Here is a 22,255-nt window from a genome sequence, read left to right on the forward strand (position 1 = left end):
CACATAAATATGTACAAAAAGAGAGCGCCACTAATTTAAAAATAAGCTAAACGCAGGTCTCTGGTTAGATATAAACATGAAAAACATGTCATGTCATCATCACAGCTGTTTTCAGGTATTTTGTCTGAAGAGAGATTTGGTCAGACAACAAAAACAAAACTTCATTTTTGCACCCTGAAAACACTAAAAATACTAAATAAATATATGAAAAGGAAGCAAATGTGATATATAGTTAAACTTTCACTCATCGTGAACCTCACTGCTTGATTGCTTAGCTGACTTTGGTCTATGATCTCTCCGATTTTGACTAGCAACAACCTCAGGAGAATTGTTTTTGATTGTGTCTGCTGTGTCCTCGTCTCCTTCTCCCTCAAAGTCATCATCATACTCAAAGGATCTGTTATGAAACAAACATGTTGGTAAAAAAAATACAAAGTGCTATGTTACTACAACTGTCTCACCACAGTATGTGTATTTTGTGAGTTTAGCATAAACACATTAGGAAGATTTATGCTTAAAGAACAATATGTTAGTCAGAAAAAATTACAAACACAAGCTATTATCAAATATAATAAAACATGATATTAAGAATTATCTGCTCCTATTCATTCATCGTAACAAGAGAAAACAACTCTTTGAATGCATTTATTTTTTTCAACATGAATTTGCTTGAACTAATGCGTTAATAATTGTATAACTTTATCAGTCAGTGGGCAAATTTCAAAAACTATGCAGTGAATCAGTAACTTAGTATAAATCTAACTTTTGAAAATGATGCCGAGGGATAAAAATCGATATCTAGAAATAGGAAACATTGACTACAGCAGTACACCATAGACAAGGTAGTCCAATTGCTGGCATAATTTAGCATTGCTGAAAATATGGCAGAACAGAAGCTGTATATGTCTAGTAGATCAGAAATAGCAAATACCATTCCATAGCTGAACATTTCTAACCAAAGCAGCATATCATGCGCAGCAACCATAGAAACAGGTAATGTTAGATTTACAAGAGCATGCAGTATTTAGTACTTGACACCGAGCACAGTGAGTATAATATCCCAACATTTCCAAACTTACATAATCATAGTAATCCCCAAACTCGACGCTGTTGTTGGTACTACAGAACGCATTAACTCAAACATGAAAGCTCATGAATTAACTGATAAATAATGTGCTTGCCTAACACACTCTTTGTGACATTGGCAACGACGATGACTTTAGTAGAGATATTAGACACTTCTTAGCTAGTAAAAATAGAAACTAACTCTTCAACTTTACGAGTATTATTCTGCCAAATTGTAACCAAATTGCGAGATTTCAGAGAAATTATGTGACACTATCGCTGCTAAGAATGTGCAGTTTAGATGAAATATTGCAATATAAACCGATTTGAGTCAGTAATGCCTGCTGTCATTAAATTATTTGAATGCTTAAATCAATGAAAATGCTCTTGTAACAGAATTTTCACGGAGAACCGAAAAGGCATGGATATACATATTGACGCAATGTTTAAAAGTAATATGTAATTAGCTCACTCCTGCTCTTCAGTAGCGTTTTCCTCTGCCACTAGCAACTCATATTCTTCACTCGCAAACTTGTCCCAGTCGGAGGGTTCCGGTCCTTCAAGTTCCACATCCTGGCAAAGGAAGAAATATATACACAGGCCTACTAGTTGAATGCCCGGGTAATAGAAGTCTTTGCACAGAAAATTCATTTTCATTTAACATAATTATAACAACAGTTACCATTCTAACTTTTAAACCTCATATCATGAGAAAAGTGTTTTGTACAGTTTAAATAAATTAAGAGAAAAAATAACACAACTGTAAAGGTTTTCAAGCTGTGTCAAACAACCGCAACATTCAAATTTCATAGCATGAGGAAAATGTTTTGTGCAGATAAATAAATAAGAAACAAAATAAACCAACTATTAAAATGTTTAAATGTAAATGTGAAATAACAGACAAGTAATAGCTAAATTAAGTATGTTTTGCTATGATTACAATATAAGATGATTGGTAATAATACAACTAGAAATTCCACTGTCGTACAGCCCACGACCAAAGTGATATTGGAAAAAAGAAAGGGTACCGATGGTTGAAAAATGCAATATTAGCAGTCAAATAGGATAACTGCAATGGTAGCTGTAATGTACTGGGTGTGGGTGTTATTATATACAACAAATAGCAATAATGAAAGGAAAAGATTATATGTTTATATCTCTCCTCCTGCAAAAAGAGAAATGCAATATTGGCCAATATTAGAAGTAAAATGCACTGATATTATTAGAATAACCAATATTATTAATATAGTAATAATATAAAACCAATGCATAATTTTGTTTACATTTCAAAACATCATAGCTAACAACATCACGAAGTTTTGATATTTATATAGATTTTTAGAAAATCTGTACTACGTAGCCATTGTTCTGTAGTCATCCAAACCTATAATTAAATATTGTAATAATCTCATTAGAAGCGTTAGAAAAAATATCATCATCTTTCCCTTTACTTACACTGCGTTAGATTTTTAGAAAATCTGTACTACGTAGTCATTGTTCTGTAGTCATCCAAACTTATAATTAATTATTGTAATAATCTCATAAGAACCGTTAAAAAATATCATCGTCATTTCCTTTACTTCTACTGTGTTGGACATCAGTTAGAATACGAAAGTACTTAAATGTGTCGGCAAATGAAATTGAAAATGAAAAAATTGAAATCGGCAAGAATCAAACAATTTCTGTACTCCTATGTTAATTGTCGAAACCTTCGGTAATTCGACAATGCTATAGACTGGTGAAAAGTGCACGTTTTTTTTCGTGAAATGCACAAGACTTTATCGTTCTATTCTCTGTCGCTCGGCGTTTCAATTTTCGGTCTTAACTTTTATTGAACCAAGCTTTTCAAGCGTTTTGTGACGATTTTCGTCCTAATAAATCTGTCTATTTATGTATAATCCAATCAGATGGGTTAGTTTTAGGAATTTGCGGTAACCTTTCAAAGGCTTGGTAACATATTTAAATAGGTTTATATGCGTTTTGTATCATTATTATACTTTGACGGCTTTACTGAAAAATAGTTAAATTTGTTGATAGGATTTCATTGCAAGGGTTGGTGACAGCCGTTAACGGATCATTTTTCGGGAGTTGTGTGCACATGTGCATTTATCATAAATCTCCCAATCAATCGCTTCACTCTTGTTTGGTCGTGGGATTAATACGAACTGAGGAAACAAAATAAAAACTCAGAATATGTTGAATTAATAATAACAATTCGTTGCAAAGGAGTGTATGTGTGTGTATAAAAAAGGTTACTGTTCCAGCAAACGCTATCCATCAAGACTTTGAATACGACGATACTGGTACCTCTCGATACTGGTACAAATATAAAAATGAGATATCGGACTATCTTTGTCTGGTACTTTGTCTGACCAAACGGAGAGAGAATATAGAGACTATTCTTACTCGAGATAATACAATTGTCCGTGTGAAAGGAATTGGCCTTTACCAATTTAGCAATAGAACCTTACAAAAACTGGAAACAGATGTGTAACGGCACATTTGAAATCGAAACGGCATATTTGAAAATTAAAAATTAAAAAATAGGTAATGGTAGCAAAACATTAGTTTTTAAACAAATTAAAAAAAATCGCAAATGCAAAAGGTTAATAATATTAGTTAATAATCAAAAATGCAAATTTAGCGTGTGCATACGGTATAACAGCAATAAAATGTTAATGACTATAACTCAGTGGTTAAACGTGTGATTCGATACTTGCGATTGCATTCTCCGTGAGTTCAAAGCCAGCACGCGACGGGTTTTTCACTCTAAGATTTTAATAGCTATAACTGGACATACCATAGAACACACTGTCACACAAACTTTGGGATTTATTGATATACAGAATATATACATCAAAGGAAAGACCATAAGATGAAGCACATATATTAGATTCGATGTCGGCTTTCGGTAACGAATTAGCTGAGGTATACAGTATATAAAATCATTGATTCTAGAATACTCCCACATAGCGTACATGATGATACTTTAATATAGAAGAAACTAAACAAAGTTTGCAATTAAAATTAACCTCATAAGATTTAAATTTTATTGTTTTTACAAACCATTTGACCTTGACACTAACTAAATGTTTATAAATTTCGAGCTTTGACAAACTATGCATAAATATGCTCGTGTAATCAAGCAAAGTGTATTTTTATATGAATGCATAAAAATGTCTCCCTGTGCAGGTAGCGTATGTCGTATCTTGTACAATAACATGCTTTGATATGGCATGGTTTAAACAGAATGATGTTGTATTACTGGCATTATTCTCATTTTGTGAGATAAATAAATGAAAAGAAATGATGACAAATGTTTTTAAACTAGAAAAGATTTTAAATCAGTATTTATGCTAATTTTCCAACAGGAGTAAATATTAAACGACCTCCTGAGAAGTCTGACCTCCTGAGAAGTCACCAGTAAATGTATAGAGACTGTCAGAATTTGACCAGGTTTTGCAATAATCTTACGTAGTATCTCTTCCAAGTGTTGGTGAGACGACACTTATGAGAATCATGAAATTTGTTGTCCAAAATACTTACTCTCATGTTCGAGAATGGATCCCTCTGCTCATGATCAAGGTATTTCTCCAAATTAAACATAGTGTCAAAGAATATGTGGGCTTGTTTGCAGTTTTTGAGATCAGAGAGTGATATCTTGTCCATGTAGACCGGGCCAATCAGATCCAACATCTGAAAGTTACCAAAACATATGTAACGGAAGATAGTTTCCGTTACTGACCTGTTACAGCTACCTGTTACCTGATAGAACTGTTCCAGCAGCTAAACACAAAGGAAAAATGAAAACAATTGTATACAGCAGTGCGGTGATTTAGTGAGTGCGCAGCTTGTGAGTTCTTTTTGTAAGTTTCACGTAGCTAAATATCTTAATATATATATAACCCTCTTACATTTGTTCGAAGCTTTTATAAAACCAATATATTATTTATATTTGACAAGTTGGCATCGCAATGCTCGAGGACAACTAGAAACAACCTCTGGTTCAAAACCAAGCTACTAAGATAGACAAGTGCCACTGAAATAATAAAAGTAAAATTACGCATGCCTAAAGTACAACAATGAAACTCCAGAAACAAGTAGAGATGCACTGAGTGGTAGAGACTGCAGAGGTGCTTCAGATTACCTATGTGTAGGGTGTGTAAATAAGGAGAATACATGTGGGATAAACATGTAACTCTCAGATTCCAGCCATGTACCTCTGCAACTATAGAAAAATTGTGGTAGTTTTAGTCATATTTGAGTTTGCATTACTACATGCGTATTAAATCATAGAAGCTTCCTTAATAGTGGGTATGTCTGTGCATGTATGTGACATTATTGAACAATGTGATTTTCACCAGATATGATTTTTCCCAGGGGGTGTTTGCATTAGTTAATTACTATAGGTTCCTATACTCCTCTATATGGCATTTCTGCCTTACGATGCTAACACTGGAACGAATCAAAATCGTATGGCGAGAGTCCACTGTAAAAGGTAAAAGAGGTAAGTGTGGATAACTCTGTATTAATGGATATAACTAACCCTGAGCAATTACTCACCACATACACTCAATCAACAACAAATACTCTTTGTGCGAATTAAAAATAATATACATCGAAAATATAAATAGAAATATAAAAACTCATTTTCAAAGCTAGCTGAATATTTTCTTAAGGAAGATAGCGCATAAAATTCTTTGATATTTCCTACAACTACTTACAAATAAAAAATCGACATAGTTTCAGGTTGTACTTTCTCAGTCTTCTGAAAGATTGGTAGCAAATAAACCATAAGTTATTATTCTGTTGGTAGGACCTTATTATTATTATACACCGCAGGTTTAAACTTAGATGATAATAACAACCTGCATTCTGTAACATGTGTGGGAGGATAAGAGATACAAGCAGCACAATCAATCGTGTGAATGCACTTGGTTAACTCTAGGCTGCTCAATAATCTGCTGACAGACACTGGCAGCAGATTGCTACAGGTTAATGACCTAGTTATTAGTTAGTTCCCAGACATAAACGTGAGGTACTTGATCTTCACAAGCGCGTGCAAGTTAAAGCCAGCTAGAGGTCACAGAATTATACTACACAACGAAATTAGGTAATGTATGTCCAATTCGCACAAAGGGAAAAGCCCTTTTAGAAAAGTATCAGGTATAATTCAGAAAATGTGAGTTGAAAAAACAGCCTAACGAAATTTACAGCTGTTCTAGTAGCTGGAACAGTATCTTCTTCAGTAAATTTATTAAATATTTACTACAATAATAGCCGTGTACGTCCTTCCATCTGTCCTAAGCTTATTAAAAAGATTGCATCATTCAGGAATTGAACTTGGGTATTCATATGCCCAGTCAAGTACGCTACCATCTGCACCACTCAACCACCTTTCCATATCTAAGAATAATTGTGCACATAGTTATTACACATGACCATCTCTCACGGCGTACTGTATGTATGCTTCTAAGCAGTGCGGGAAGCATACATGACGTAGAGTAAGTACCTGACAGAGCAGATCATAGAAAGGTAGGGGGTCTATGCCCATGTCTTCCATCTTCTGTACTTGTTCCTCGTAAAAATATTCCATTTCATACATAGAAATGTAGCCATCCCCATCCAAATCCATACATCTGAACCAGTACTCGATGCTATGAAAGAAGAACGCAAATAAACATAACAAAGTAGAGTACAAATTGTAACCCGCTACACAGTCTCTCAAGTTATTCTGATGAGAAAACAATCAAGCATTTGGTGGTCAGCGTACTGTAAATACACATATAAATCTTAAATCGAAGAAGATATCCATTGTGTCGACATCTAATATCTGATACAAAACTGTCAAACCTCCGCATGCAAAGTTAAATCATTTCATTATTTTCTTTGTATGTCGAAACCGTCATTTTGGAGCAAATTAACTTACAAACATGGAACAATAATGAAACAATAATAAGAACTTCACGTAAATACATATAAAAGAAATATGTATATTATAAAGCGATATAAAAACCAAATGTAAAAACTTAAAATACATGTAAAACAAAACTGATAATCAGTAAAAAGCATTTTATTGATACATTATTGATATGTTACCCTAGAGATAACATGAACGAACGAGCGTAGGCTTGGTAATGAAAAAGGTTCAGTGATAGAGTGAGTGATAGATATACTGTATGCGAAGTAACTTACTCTAACTTACGCAAATGAACATACATGTATGTTGGATGATTTATTATTAATTTTACATTTCACTTTTACTCACAAAACCATATTTTTTCAAAATATTTTGGACAGCGTATGCTGGATGTTCATGAATATAGAGGTCAAAAATCTTGAAAAATCTAATTATAGAGGTGATCGCGAGTAGAGATTACCGTAAAACCTGCATCTGAGCGCCATGGCATTATATTTTTCAACCATCACCCTGTAGTGCCATTCCATTAGATGTGATGTTTAAACAGAGGATGGAGCTTTATTTTTCGATTAGCTGGCCAGAATTCAAAAAAGGTAAATTTAACACTTTTACGGGTGGAGCGATGCTAACGTCGCCTATATTTTGCTCCCTCAGGCACAGCGACATTATTGCCGTCGATGTGAGCCTTTTCCTAAATGGTTTTGCATATACGCTGAATAATCAAACTGAGTCAAACAAGCAACTACTTTTAGTAAAACATATTAAACAGATACTGTAACAATTATTACTTATTGCGATGATGTTGCTTGAAAAGTTGGGAAGTGAAACAAAGAAATTGTGGAGATAGAAAATCGATTTCGCTAAGCTGTAATTATGGCTACTATTACTTATCAAATGTATATTGTACTGTACCATATTTATGTACTATATTTATGTACTATACTCATCAAAATGTACTATATTTATCGAAATGTTTTGAATTCTTCAGATTAGGTTTTAAACCGCCTTATGGATAGAAGACATTGGGTCATATTTAGACCTTGATAACTTTGAATCAGAGTGTAATGTTAATGATCTTCTCAGGTAAACCATCACTAAACAAATGGCTACCACTACAGCAACAATGAAATAATTAATTTTTATTGGTGAAATCTAGTCATTATTAGTACCATTTTGTAGATAATTTTTTACTGACCACTTTCTAATATGGGTTCATAAAAATCAAACACAACGAATGTTAAAGTGCCAGTCTATTGCAAGTGGAGTTCAATTAAAGGCGGTGCTGTATTTTTTTAAAGATGTGTGGTAACTTTTCCCATATGGTGACGTTCTATTAGAGGCGGCGTTCAAATAAAGGTGGCTCTCAAATAGAGATTTTACAGTAGCTGTAGTTTGTAACTCAAACAGTCTGGTTATGAAGAGAGATAGAAAGAAACAGACTATAATGTACAATAATGAAACAATAGATGAAACAATAGAGATCATCATGTCACCTCTTATCAGTCTTCTTGTCCTCTTCTGACAAAAGAAATACAACAAACTCTGTATAGCTCATTTTTCCTCCTTGTTTACTGCGTGTAACAGCTCCAGAAAATATTCTGTCTATTATCCGACTTGAAAGAGCTACAATAGACGATGAGAATGAAACAACTCAGAAGGCGACAAAAAAGCGTCAGTTTGACTTGACTCCAACAGAAAGAATTCTGCTATAGCTTTGTATAAAATAACAGCATGATTAATGATTAGAGACTCAACTAAACACTTGTTATATATAACAACAGTATGATTAGAGACTCAACTAAACACTTGTTATATATAGAACAACAGTTTGATTAGAGACTCAACTAAACACTTGTTATATAGAACAACAGTATGATTAGAGACTCAACTAAACACTTGTTATATATAGAACAACAGTATGATTAGAGACTCAACTAAACACTTGTTATATATAGAACAACAGTATGATTAGAACTTCTCTAGCATCATAATATATCACAAAAATACCAAATGAGCAATGCAGATATATAAGAAATAAATTTTGAATAGTTTATAAACAATGTTTGTATTTTTGCATCCGATGGAAGTTATCGTGCCATTTAACAGAGTACAGCTAATACAAAAGCAGTACGATACATCACATGACATACCGTGATCATTGTGGCGGGCTAAGTCATCCTTGTCTATGAAGAGATCATGGTCCTTGTCAAGTTCCCAGAACTTACAGTATATGACATAGAAGTGCTCATAAGAAAAATAGTCTGTGATTTGATTGATGTCACTTTCCTCTTCAAGTAGGACTAGTATCTGGTGGGTAAACAAAAGACGAGGTATGGCATAGACTTAAAGAAAGCTAGACTGTGACGCAATGACTATAGATGTTAACATAGATCTTATAGAATTTATCGTTAGCCCGTATATAGCTTAACACTATTATTAAATTAGGAACGCGGTTATAAAATCCAACATCCTTAACTATGATTAATAAAAACATAAAAGACTAACACGCTGAGGTAAGAGTAAAGTCAGAACTATGATAAGAAGAGTTGCATGCAGAGTACTGACATACAACTGTTTCTGGTCTGCTCAAGTTGCATGCAGTGTACTGACGTACAACTGTTTCTGGTCAGCTCACCTGTAAAAGGTTGCTACGCCTCAGGTCTGATATAGTAATTCTCCCTGACCAGCTTGTATTGACTGTATAAAATATCCTACTTATAACCTGTAAATGTGGACACAGTTGGGTGTCAGTGTTCAGTGTTCACAGTGACATACTGCGGTGCTTAGTAAAAAGATATATGTCATGAGATCAACAATGCAATCTAATTGGTAATAAAGCAGAGACCACACCAGAACAGGGGAAAACTGATAAAAAGTGTTATTTTCTGTTGTTACTACAAATGAGTGTATAAGTGTTGTTATCCTCTAACGGTTTAGAGTCATGCTTTGAGACAACATTTGATATTGCAAGTTAATAAAAGGTTCGTATCTCTACCTTAGACAATAGCTTCCAGCAACCTCACAAATCAAAGAACACCTTTATAAGGAGAGGAAAACTTACACAATGTATATATCTTGAGTGAAAGTCCACAGCATCCTGAAGAAACTGAAGACCGGGATGAGTGTCGACTACATCCTATAAACACAAGTGATATTACATTTTACGATATAAAATATAGTGGAGTAGCTCACTCGAGACGGTATGTTGTAATTACTTTGGTGTCAGAAATGAAAAATTGACCAAGGATCATTTTTCTTTCTCTACTAATAGTTGATACAATTCCTCCTGTTTTGTTTGAGTTTTTGTATACAAATTACTTAAAAACTTCATGTTTTGTCTGATTTTCTTATACAATTTACCCGAAACACTAAATTTACAAACATGGCTCTGGACAAAGACTCCGATCATTCAAAATCACAATAATTCAGTCTATTTTGTGATGAATTGAAAGCTATGACTCGGTTAAACTTGAGTTGGTGAACGACTTCATTCGGTTTATCATCAAATAAAAGGCTGAACTTGAGTTGGTGAACGACTTCATTCGGTATATCATCAAATAAAAGGCTGAACTTGAGTTGGTGAACGACTTCATTCGGTATGTCATCAAATAACAGGCTGAAAACATTGATTTCAAACTCTTTGAATTAAAAAATAATCTATTTACCTAATAACAAACCTGATAAAATAATGAAAAAGTATTTGGCTATAAAGTTCTAGAAACGACTTATTCAATTCAGAATGAACAGATCACAACATTATTTCATGGGGTCAATAGCCTCAGCTCATCATGAAGGTGGGAATGAACAGATCACAACATTATTTCATGGGGTCAATAGCCTCAGCTCATCATGAAGGTGAGAATGAACAGATCACAACATTATTTCATGGGGTCAATAGCCTCAGCTCATCATGAAGGTGGGAATGAACAGATCACAACATTATTTCATGGGGTCAATAGCCTCAGCTCATCATGAAGGTGGGAATGGACAGATCACAACATTATTTCATGGGGTCAATAGCCTCAGCTCATCATGAAGGTGGGAATGAACAGATCACAACATTATTTCATGGGGTCAATAGCCTCAGCTCATCATGAAGGTGGGTGAAAGTTTATGCCTCAAATTTCCTCATAAATATTTAAGTCCAAACCTATAGAAATATCATCAAATCTTGAAGGTCATGCTCTGTGAATATGCGACGCAAATATTCAACTAATAAAATTAATAGACAAAAGCAATTCAATTAATATAGTTCTATTGTTTTCTGTTTACTAGCCTGTGAACAAGAAAAAAAAACAAGCTTTTGGTACATTTTTACAGAAAGGTCAGTTCTCACTGCTGCTACTACTAAAGCTGGCCCTTCTAAAAGGATAGAAATGTGCTCAAGGGAATGACAGCGCAGAATGAAAAGACATAATATACGATCTATGGATATGCAGTAGGTCATCACTAGCTGCACCATCCATTCAGCGAAGAAACGAACTCGGCACCATCATTCAAATTTTACTTCATCTTTTTTATGGTATCTACTGAAACCACACCCTTGGACGGATTGTTGCAGGTGTTAAGAGTGTTTGCCTAGCAATCTGAGAATCCCGAATAAGAGTATCATTGAAGTGAAATCTTTCGCCCTAAGATCTAACTAACCCTGGCTTGGGAAAAAAATGATAGACTTGAGACAGACAGCTCTTACGAACGTAAATATGTATTTTGGCTTACTTTATTTTAGACATAGTCAGTTTTTCTTGCAGCATAGACCCTGCATGAACATACAGTAGCTGTCTGCAGAAAGTGAAAAAAATTGATTTAACTTGACATTGAAGGTGTGCACTCCCTATCACGTAAAACAATTTTTGTAAACACAAACCCCAAACCAAGTGAAAGTGATAAGAAAGAAGAGAAGAGTTGTCGATACAAACCATTAATACCACAGTTATTGTATAGTTTACATTTAATTATAAAGTTAGGTTCAGTTTATTACTACTTAGAGGCCAAAAGGGTGAGTTGGGAATGAATTAATTTTCATGTATTTCACTGTTCGTATAATGTAAAACCCCTAAAATGTAAACATTTTTGGAACAGAATATTTACGATGTAGGAGCGTCTACAGTATATAGAAAAAAGGGCGCTGTCAGCGGTATAGCGAGTTTTAAAACCGTAATGCGCATTAACTTTAGGCTATGGCGACTTGTCTCAGAACCAATCTACCGCCATAAATAAGGAATTACTGGTTCATTCAGCCAAAATATGCAGATGAAGGTAAACCGTGTTAACAATGCGAAACAAAACAGCACCTGAATGAGAGGGACAAAGTCCTCAGGCTCCAACCAGTTCTTACAGTGTTTGGCTAAGAGTTTCATAAACCTCGATGCATCATCATGGCACGCAGACGTTATGCTGAAACACGATGCAAAGGTATAGCCAACTTGCAACTAGCAAAGTGCCGCTGACAGCTATGCAGGCAGCGCAGTGCAGGTGGATAAATGTGAATAGAATGGATGAATTACCTTACATGAATTAGACAAGCAAAAGCAGGTAGTTATGATACACAGCGTATGTGGAAGATTATATGCTGTATTGCGTAGCCGAGAAAGTCTAATAGGCCATTATAACTTTTTCTACACGAGCCTAACATTCCTTATGAACAATTGATCTGTATAATTAGACAACACTCTATCAATCTATTAATGATTTCTTCATCGTGAGCAGACGAGAGACTCTGGTAGAGCTGCATGACTAGATGTAACAATGAGATTTGGTACTACAAGATAATAAATTTGCTGTACGAGGGTAATGCATAATTGTGATATGTACGAGACTAAAGCTTCTCTTGCCATCTCACTTAATCAGACACTGCTCTAACTACTAGAATAAGGAAACCTGCAACACCTGTCACTAGAGGTAGATTTATACAAGCAAGCGGTCATTGCAGATAAGGCTGTCGTCTCTGAAAGATTTTCTGCCTTATTACACATTCTTAGATAATAGAAAAGTTAGGTGGAATGATCTAGAACAGTAATGCTAAGAAGTGTACACCTGATAAGTCCCTGTTCAAAACAGATACACTTCATCGACACATTGTAAGATGCGTGAAAACACAATCGTGGACTGACATCATGCCACTGAAGATCGATAATTATTGAACCGATAATAGTTTGAAAGTAAAATCGATGCTGTCGAGGATATAATGCTGACGGAAATTTTGACGTAGCTCTAGTGTAACTACTACAGTTAATATTTTAGTGAGACTCAAATTGACCTTTTGAGTAAGGTCAACGCAAAAGGTCAATTTAGTGAAGAGTTGTTGATTATCTGACCGACATCATGATTTTACGTACAGCTGCACGTGCTGATTCTAATGGTACAGCCACATGTGCCAATTTTTCGTTGGTTCTGAACGAAATGAACGAAAAACGCAGCATTATTTGGTCGAAATTCACAGAATTGTCAGAGCTGGACACGCACACCGAAATCGCCGACGAAATACTTTTAATAGGCTAAACAAATGATTAGCGAACGCGATTTTAGCAGCTTTTGCACTTGGTATAGTCCAATACACGTATTACGACACACAATAAAAGTGCCAATGCAATTCAACATAGTACATATGAAGCTACTGCTTAAATTGTGCTAGTAACGGTTCTTCATCGTTCGAACACCATAGCTACAAATCATTTTTTTAATAACAATTTTTTTTAGCAGCAAAAGCTTATTTGTAGAAAGAATTACCATCTTTAGCGCAATCAAGTCAATTGCATCGTATTTACAAGGGCAAATTGTGTTAATATTTTTCTTACGCGTCACGTTATGTGCCTCGGACTAGATAAATTGCAAAAGCTGCTAGAATAATTTGTTTTGCGAATTAAAAGCGTTTCGTCGACGATTTCAATGTGCGTGTCCAGCTCTGACGATTCTGTGATTTTGTCTGAATAATTCTGTGCTTTTCATTCATTTCGTGATGTCGATCAAAATCAACGAAAAAAATCGGCTTGTGTAGCCGTACCTTAACAGTGTCAAATTTTTAGAATACCTAGCTAGTTTCAGTCATGAACAATGGCTAATAAGTTGAACACTGTCAATCAATGGTGCAATGCACTGTCAATCAATGGTGCTAACTGGCTGACCAACATTGGTAAAAGTCAAGAAAATAAAAATATGTAATATTTACCCCTGCCAGAGATTAATAAAGCTATGAACACTGAAGCCATTGCCGGAATGTGCAGCAGTAGCATTGTGAAGAAGGACTCCCCAGTATTGAGGAAGACCGACTGCCTACAAACATAGCATAGAATTAAATCTAACCCTTGGTTAACTCAACCGAGTTCAAAAGATGTCAAGCAAAGCTAAACGGTTTGCATAAATATTCGCAAGACCTTGGCGAAGGCATGCATATCCTCCTTCTTAAGTTTGTCATCAGGGTGTTTCTTGAGATAATCTTTGGCTAGATTGAGAGTTGGCTCACCACCCTCCGAGTTTGTGTTGGGGCGCCCGAGTGGGTAGTAGAATGGAGGGATTTTTATGGACGCGTCACCATCCTCGCTGACTAGGGACTGAGAGACCGACAAGGCGAGTCTATCTTTCTGTAACATAACAAATTGTTCTCACATAAACAGAACAGAAAGATACTTGACAAAAACACCACTAGGGTTGTTTAAGAAATATACATGGCGCGTGTATCACCACACATGGCACTACCTCCCCATCCACGATAGTGGTCAGGACAGGAAGAGAAGGCAGCGCTGTTGGAGATGCAGGAGGACTGGTTGTAGGAGATTTCAAACGCTCCTTATTTACGGAAGATTTCATTATAGGTATGCATAGTCGCTTCGTCTGTTTGTCTTCCTCAGATTTTTGATCTGGTTCATTCTGACATCTCCCCGCATGAAATTCTTCATCTAACTTGACCCTTTGCTCCTCAATAGCCTTGCAGAAGCCAAAGTGGACAGAACCACAGTTGGGGTGCTGAAGGCGTCGACTGTGTATTGTACATTTTTTGTGTACATTATGTACTGCCAGAGCATGCCTCTGGTCGACGAGGACATTACCGAAGAGCAGCAGACGTGATCGCACGGTGTGAGGTGTTATGCTACGCAGACTTGTATCTGTTGAAAAAGCGTCACTTTGTTTTCTCCAGAAGATTCCTTTTGATCCTTTATCCCAACTCGGGCTGTTGTTGTTTCTCACACTGATATCCATGTCTATTCCATTGCAAAGGGATCGTTTGATGAGAGAAACTTGGATACACTCCGTAGTAAAGATCTGATCTATGAGTTGCGTAGTTTACATGCAGTATGAGCGAGGAAGAATTTCTATCATGTTAGTTAATTAGGCAGCAGCAGCTAATTAGACAGCGATGCCTATAGCTTATAGCCTATAGCTAACAATATGCAATGATTTTACCTCGCTGTTGTAAAAATAGCCGCTACCGAGCTGCATGGGTCCTCCACCCATTACAAATCAAAATTAACTTATTGAATTAAAAGTATGGTAAAAAAACGAACAAGATGAGATGACTGCACAATAGAGTTCGATTTTCAAGTCACCACATGATTTGATATTGCAAACTTGCAATATCAAATCAAATTGCAATATATCACAATAGTGTTATGTGGAAAAACTGTAAATTTTTGTTAATATTTATTTGTATACTTCAATTTAAAAAGAAACTGTTTTGTGCTCGTGACAATTATAAATATTTATTTCATGAATGTCCATGTGCGTGGAAGGCCATGGAATGAGCTTATTATAAGACTAAAAGGCCTGTGCATTTTAGTTCCAGAATTACTCACTCTGAAACTCCTCAAGTGTAAGATGAATCATCATTACATGATTGTATCATTTATACGATTGGCGATATCTCTTTAAATGGTGGCGATTTTCAAATCCCCTAGTTTCAAAATCGCCTTAAAACAATTAAATCACCGTATCGCAAAGCTCTACTGAATAATAGATCAGTTAATCAGGCCTGAGTAACTTCTATGAGAGTGTTTGTGAATCAACTACATCGGCGAGATATAATAGTAACTCACCCGTGCGATGCTTCTTCTGTGGCGACTCCTCGGTGAGCGTGGACTAGCCGTGACTTTGGACGGGGGAGGCGAACAAGGAGGAGTGCTAGGCGACGCAGGTCGGTTGGCAGCGAGGGTGCGACTAGGTGATTGTGTCCTCCTGTAATGGGTGCTATTAGAAGATGCATCATGGAGAGCCTACAAATACAGCTATTTAGAATACTACAAGCTTTCACTTGTTTATTATATTCACATCTAGACACGCGCGCAAGTGTAGGTGTGAGAGCAGTAACTCTGTCAGTCATAGCAAATGACTAGCTCTCTTGGGGGTATCCAACGGCCTAAGGTCAACCTATGGTCAACTCAAAAGTAATCTCTTACAGCATTAAACTGATGCAATTTCATCCCAGGAAATCTTAAGAGAGATAATACCTCACGGACATATTTTATATCATATACTGTGTATAATATTTTATATATATTTCTATTTATACAGTTCTTGTACAGAGATATTTATTATATTATGATAGAACAGTCTAGAACATAACTATTCATCATGCGACCGTTCTGCTATGCCCATGGACACGAATTACACTTATAAAGTTGATCGTATGAGCGGCATTTAAGGAGACATACGCTCCTATCTCAAATCATTCACAAACTGTTGAACCGATGAAGCTAAAACTAAAAATAGAACAAGCCCATACTTGTTTTAAACTACTCTACATATATTTACTGTACATGTAGCAGCTGCATAGCAACAGTAGTGTGGAGTTGTTTCCACACAACAGGAACAGATAACTCCAAGCTGACACCATAACTACATGTAGCACAGCAAACAAGTACATCTCCTGACACAATTTATACAGCGTCAGAGCTGATGGTGGCAATTGCGACATCTTCCGCTACAATGTATATAGCCTCAGGGATGATAACTGACAGATTACATTGGCTGCCACAATGTAAATAGCCTCAGTGATGCGTGCTCAGACTTGCATGACAATGGTGATAAGTCGTTGGAATGCTTGCAACTTCCTAATGTTCTCCTATAGGCATTGAGAAATGATAATTAGTGGTTATCAACTTTTTATAGTAAGCTTGTAACTTTGCAACATGAAACTCAGGCTACTGCGTGCCACATAACCGCATGATAGATATCGAGAAGCTTTGGCATTTGCGCGTAAAAAGTGAGTTTTTCAAACAAACAAGAAAGTGACCCCTTATACGCGCATGTTCACATTTGACAGGTTATTAGACAACTGGAGAAACCAAATTAGTAGAAGATCGTCTAGCAGGAAGGTCTATGAATTATTTCTTCAATAAATGGTATAAAACTCCTTCATGTAAAATAAGGAAACTGTCTCAACTATAAATATGTAGTGTTGATATTATTACAACTAAGAATTAGGTTTTCTTTTTGACTGTTGCTTCACATCTGGAGTTGTGATCTCATATTCTGATATTAACAGCGGGTTATGTTTTATCCAGATCATTGATCTGGATAAGTGATCCAGGACCAGATCATTGATTTGGTTTTAAGTGCCATACTATCCAAGGTTCTAGGAATACATTCTGTGGCTTATTGTATAAATCTGGAAGGGAAACAACTGAAACAAATACTCTAACTCATCAACCTTTCCTAACTACATTGAAAGTTATCATAGCACTAATCACCAAACAATGTCATGTAGAATTCACAAGCTTCTATAACATTAGTAATATTATTTCAAAGGTCCTGCACTGCAGCTACGCGTCAACCGCTTAAATTTCATTGTCAAATCCTGAAAAGGAAGAGCTGCCAAAAGACCTAAATGTTGGTAAAAGAAGGCTTTGGGTTATAAATAATAACATTAACACTTATGGTTCTATAAAATAGTCTAAAAGTGTAGAAAATGATGAATTATCACACGCATATAATAAGGAACATTACATAAAAATTTTAGTGGACTAAAACTTACCCCAAGACGTGTTAATATGCAGACAATTGTACTTGGATGAAGCAGACTTGAAATGTGTGAGTGACTACTTGCTAAGTTTGTTAATACATAATGAACAGTCTCTGGATTAGAAGGTGCTAAAAACCTGCGTGATATCTAGCATAGATAGGAATACCGTATGTAAATTATGATATGCTTACTTGAGGAGTAGTGTATGTAACTATCCTGATACACTGACTTGAGGAATAGCGTATGTAACTATTATGATATAATCACTTGAGGAAAAGCGTATGTAACTATTATGATATAGTCACTTGAGGAGTAGCATATGTAACTATTATGATATACTCACTTGAGGAGTAGCGTATGTAACTATTATGATATACTCACTTGAGGAATAGCGTATGTAACTATTATGATATACTCACTTGAGGAATAGCGTATGTAACTATTATGATATACTCACTTGAGGAATAGCGTATGTAACTATTATGATATACTCACTTGAGGAATAGCGTATGTAACTATTATGATATACTCACTTGAGGAATAGCGTATGTAACTATTATGATATACTCACTTGAGGAGTAGCGTATGTAACTATTATGATATACTCACTTGAGGAGTAGTGTATGTAACTATTATGATATACTCACTTGAAGAATAGCGTATGTAACTATTATGATATACTCACTTGAGGAGTAGCGTATGTAACTATTATGATATACTCACTTGAGGAGTAGTGTATGTAACTATTATGATATACTCACTTGAAGAATAGCGTATGTAACTATTATGATATACTCACTTGAGGAATAGCGTATGTAACTATTATGATATACTCACTTGAGGAGTAGCGTATGTAACTATTATGATATACTCACTTGAGGAGTAGTGTATGTAACTATTATGATATACTCACTTGAAGAATAGCGTATGTAACTATTATGATATACTCACTTGAGGAATAGTGTATGTAACTATCATTATATACTCACTTGAGGAGTAGCGTATGTAACTATTATGATTTACTCACTTGAGGAGTAGCGTATGTAACTATTATGATATACTCACTTGAGGAATAGCGTATGTAACTATTATGATATACTCACTTGAGGAGTAGCGTATGTAACTATTATGATATACTCACTTGAGGAGTAGTGTATGTAACTATTATGATATACTCACTTGAAGAATAGCGTATGTAACTATTATGATATACTCACTTGAGGAGTAGCGTATGTAACTATTATGATATACTCACTTGAGGAGTAGTGTATGTAACTATTATGATATACTCACTTGAAGAATAGCGTATGTAACTATTATGATATACTCACTTGAGGAATAGTGTATGTAACTATCATTATATACTCACTTGAGGAGTAGCGTATGTAACTATTATGATTTACTCACTTGAGGAGTAGCGTATGTAACTATTATGATATACTCACTTGAGGAATAGCGTATGTAACTATTATGATATACTCACTTGAGGAGTAGCGTATGTAACTATTATGATATACTCACTTGAGGAGTAGTGTATGTAACTATTATGATATACTCACTTGAAGAATAGCGTATGTAACTATTATGATATACTCACTTGAGGAGTAGCGTATGTAACTATTATGATATACTCACTTGAGGAGTAGTGTATGTAACTATTATGATATACTCACTTGAAGAATAGCGTATGTAACTATTATGATATACTCACTTGAGGAATAGCGTATGTAACTATTATGATATACTCACTTGAGGAGTAGCGTATGTAACTATTATGATATACTCACTTGAGGAATAGCGTATGTAACTATTATGATATACTCACTTGAAGAATAGCGTATGTAACTATTATGATATACTCACTTGAGGAATAGTGTATGTAACTATTATGATATACTCACTTGAAGAATAGCGTATGTAACTATTATGATATACTCACTTGAGGAGTAGCGTATGTAACTATTATGATATACTCACTTGAGGAGTAGTGTATGTAACTATTATGATATACTCACTTGAAGAATAGCGTATGTAACTATTATGATATACTCACTTGAGGAATAGTGTATGTAACTATCATTATATACTCACTTGAGGAGTAGCGTATGTAACTATTATGATTTACTCACTTGAGGAGTAGCGTATGTAACTATTATGATATACTCACTTGAGGAATAGCGTATGTAACTATTATGATATACTCACTTGAGGAGTAGCGTATGTAACTATTATGATATACTCACTTGAGGAGTAGTGTATGTAACTATTATGATATACTCACTTGAAGAATAGCGTATGTAACTATTATGATATACTCACTTGAGGAGTAGCGTATGTAACTATTATGATATACTCACTTGAGGAGTAGTGTATGTAACTATTATGATATACTCACTTGAAGAATAGCGTATGTAACTATTATGATATACTCACTTGAGGAGTAGCGTATGTAACTATTATGATATACTCACTTGAGGAGTAGTGTATGTAACTATTATGATATACTCACTTGAAGAATAGCGTATGTAACTATTATGATATACTCACTTGAGGAATAGCGTATGTAACTATTATGATATACTCACTTGAGGAGTAGCATATGTAACTATTATGATATACTCACTTGAGGAGTAGTGTATGTAACTATTATGATATACTCACTTGAAGAATAGCGTATGTAACTATTATGATATACTCACTTGAGGAATAGTGTATGTAACTATCATTATATACTCACTTGAGGAGTAGCGTATGTAACTATTATGATTTACTCACTTGAGGAGTAGCGTATGTAACTATCATTATATACTCACTTGAGGAATAGCGTATGTAACTATTATGATATACTCACTTGAGGAGTAGCGTATGTAACTATCACTATATACTCACTTGAGGAATAGCGTATGTAACTATTATGATATACTCACTTGAGGAATACGTATGTAACTATTATGATATATTCACTTGAGGAGTAGCGTATGTAACTATTATGATATACTCACTTGAGGAGTAGTGTATGTAACTATTATGATATACTCACTTGAGGAGTAGCGTATGTAACTATCACTATATACTCACTCGAGGAATAGCGTATGTAACTATTATAATATATTCACTTGAGGAATAGCGTATGTAACTATTATGATATACTCACTTGAGGAATAGCGTATGTAACTATCATGATATACTCACTTGAGGAGTAGCGTATGTAACTATTATGATATACTCACTTGAGGAGTAGCGTATGTAACTATCACTATATACTCACTTGAGGAATAGTGTATGTAACTATTATGATATACTCACTTGAGGAATAGCGTATGTAACTATCATGATATAGTCACTTGAGGAGTAGCGTATGTAACTATTATGATATAGTCACTTGAGGAGTAGCGTATGTCACTATTATGATATACTCACTTGAGGAGTAGCGTATGTAACTATCATTATATACTCACTTGAGGAATAGCGTATGTAACTATCATGATATACTCACTTGAGGAGTAGCGTATGTAACTATCACTATATACTCACTTGAGGAATAGCGTATGTAACTATTATGATATATTCACTTGAGAAATAGCGTATGTAACTATTATGATATACTCACTTGAGGAATAGCGTATGTAACTATCATGATATACTCACTTGAGGAGTAGCGTATGTAACTATCATTATATACTCACTTGAGGAATAGCGTATGTAACTATCATGATATACTCACTTGAGGAGTAGCGTATGTAACTATCATTATATACTCACTTGAGGAGTAGCGTATGTAACTATTATGATATACTCACTTGAGAAGTAGCGTATGTAACTATTTTGATATACTCACTTGAGGAATAGCGTAAGTAACTATCATTATATACTCACTTGAGGAGTAGCGTATGTAACTAGTATGATATACTCACTTGAGGAGTAGCGTATGTAACTATTATGATATACTCACTTGAGGAGTAGCGTATGTAACTATCTCCCCACGCAAGATTTGATTCAGACTGGAATTGAGTGAGGCCTGAACTGCTTTGTCTGTGATCCACTTCATGAAAAGCTCATCAATCTTAAGTCGAAGGTTTGGCTTGAGAGCCATACTTCTGGCCCCCTCCAACTGTCTCCTTACAGAGTTTCCTTCCGGTCTCCTCACACAGTCTCCCGACACATTTTCTTACACTGTCTCCTTGAACTGTCAAATTCAAAAGTAAGATTTAGTTTTTGAAAACGTTAAAACTCATTTTGGAGACATTTTTAATGTTGGCATTTTTAGTGTTATAATGTGATACTTAACAATGCGGGTGAAAACAAAGCAGATATGT

At 35.2% G+C, this 22,255-nt stretch overlaps 1 protein-coding gene across 3 annotated transcripts; it reads right to left on the reverse strand.

Moving 5' to 3' along the window:
- Nucleotides 1–100: 100 nt before the first annotated feature.
- On the reverse strand, nucleotides 101–22,120 carry LOC137406669 (serine/threonine-protein phosphatase 2A regulatory subunit B'' subunit beta-like). Of its 3 annotated transcripts, XM_068093281.1 has the most exons (14): nucleotides 21,892–22,120; nucleotides 16,015–16,191; nucleotides 14,359–14,565; nucleotides 14,154–14,257; nucleotides 12,280–12,382; nucleotides 10,047–10,121; nucleotides 9,621–9,707; nucleotides 9,136–9,292; nucleotides 8,479–8,608; nucleotides 6,578–6,722; nucleotides 4,612–4,761; nucleotides 1,538–1,638; nucleotides 1,080–1,119; nucleotides 257–397 (listed from the first exon to the last, which is right to left on the reverse strand). In XM_068093281.1, exons 1-14 carry the CDS (start codon nucleotides 22,030–22,032, stop codon nucleotides 389–391), a joined length of 1,626 nt encoding a protein of 541 aa, XP_067949382.1. In that variant the 5' UTR covers nucleotides 22,033–22,120; the 3' UTR covers nucleotides 257–388. The 3 variants fall into 3 exon arrangements, with proteins under 3 accessions (XP_067949381.1, XP_067949384.1, XP_067949382.1); XM_068093280.1 differs by lacking the exon at nucleotides 1,080–1,119 and having other exon boundaries at nucleotides 101–397; XM_068093283.1 differs by lacking the exons at nucleotides 1,080–1,119; nucleotides 16,015–16,191; nucleotides 21,892–22,120 and adding an exon at nucleotides 14,681–14,810 and having other exon boundaries at nucleotides 101–397.
- Nucleotides 22,121–22,255: the final 135 nt, after the last annotated feature.

The sequence above is a fragment of the Watersipora subatra genome, chromosome 10, assembly GCF_963576615.1.
Source record: "Watersipora subatra chromosome 10, tzWatSuba1.1, whole genome shotgun sequence".
NCBI classification, from domain to species: Eukaryota; Metazoa; Bryozoa; class Gymnolaemata; order Cheilostomatida; family Watersiporidae; genus Watersipora; species Watersipora subatra.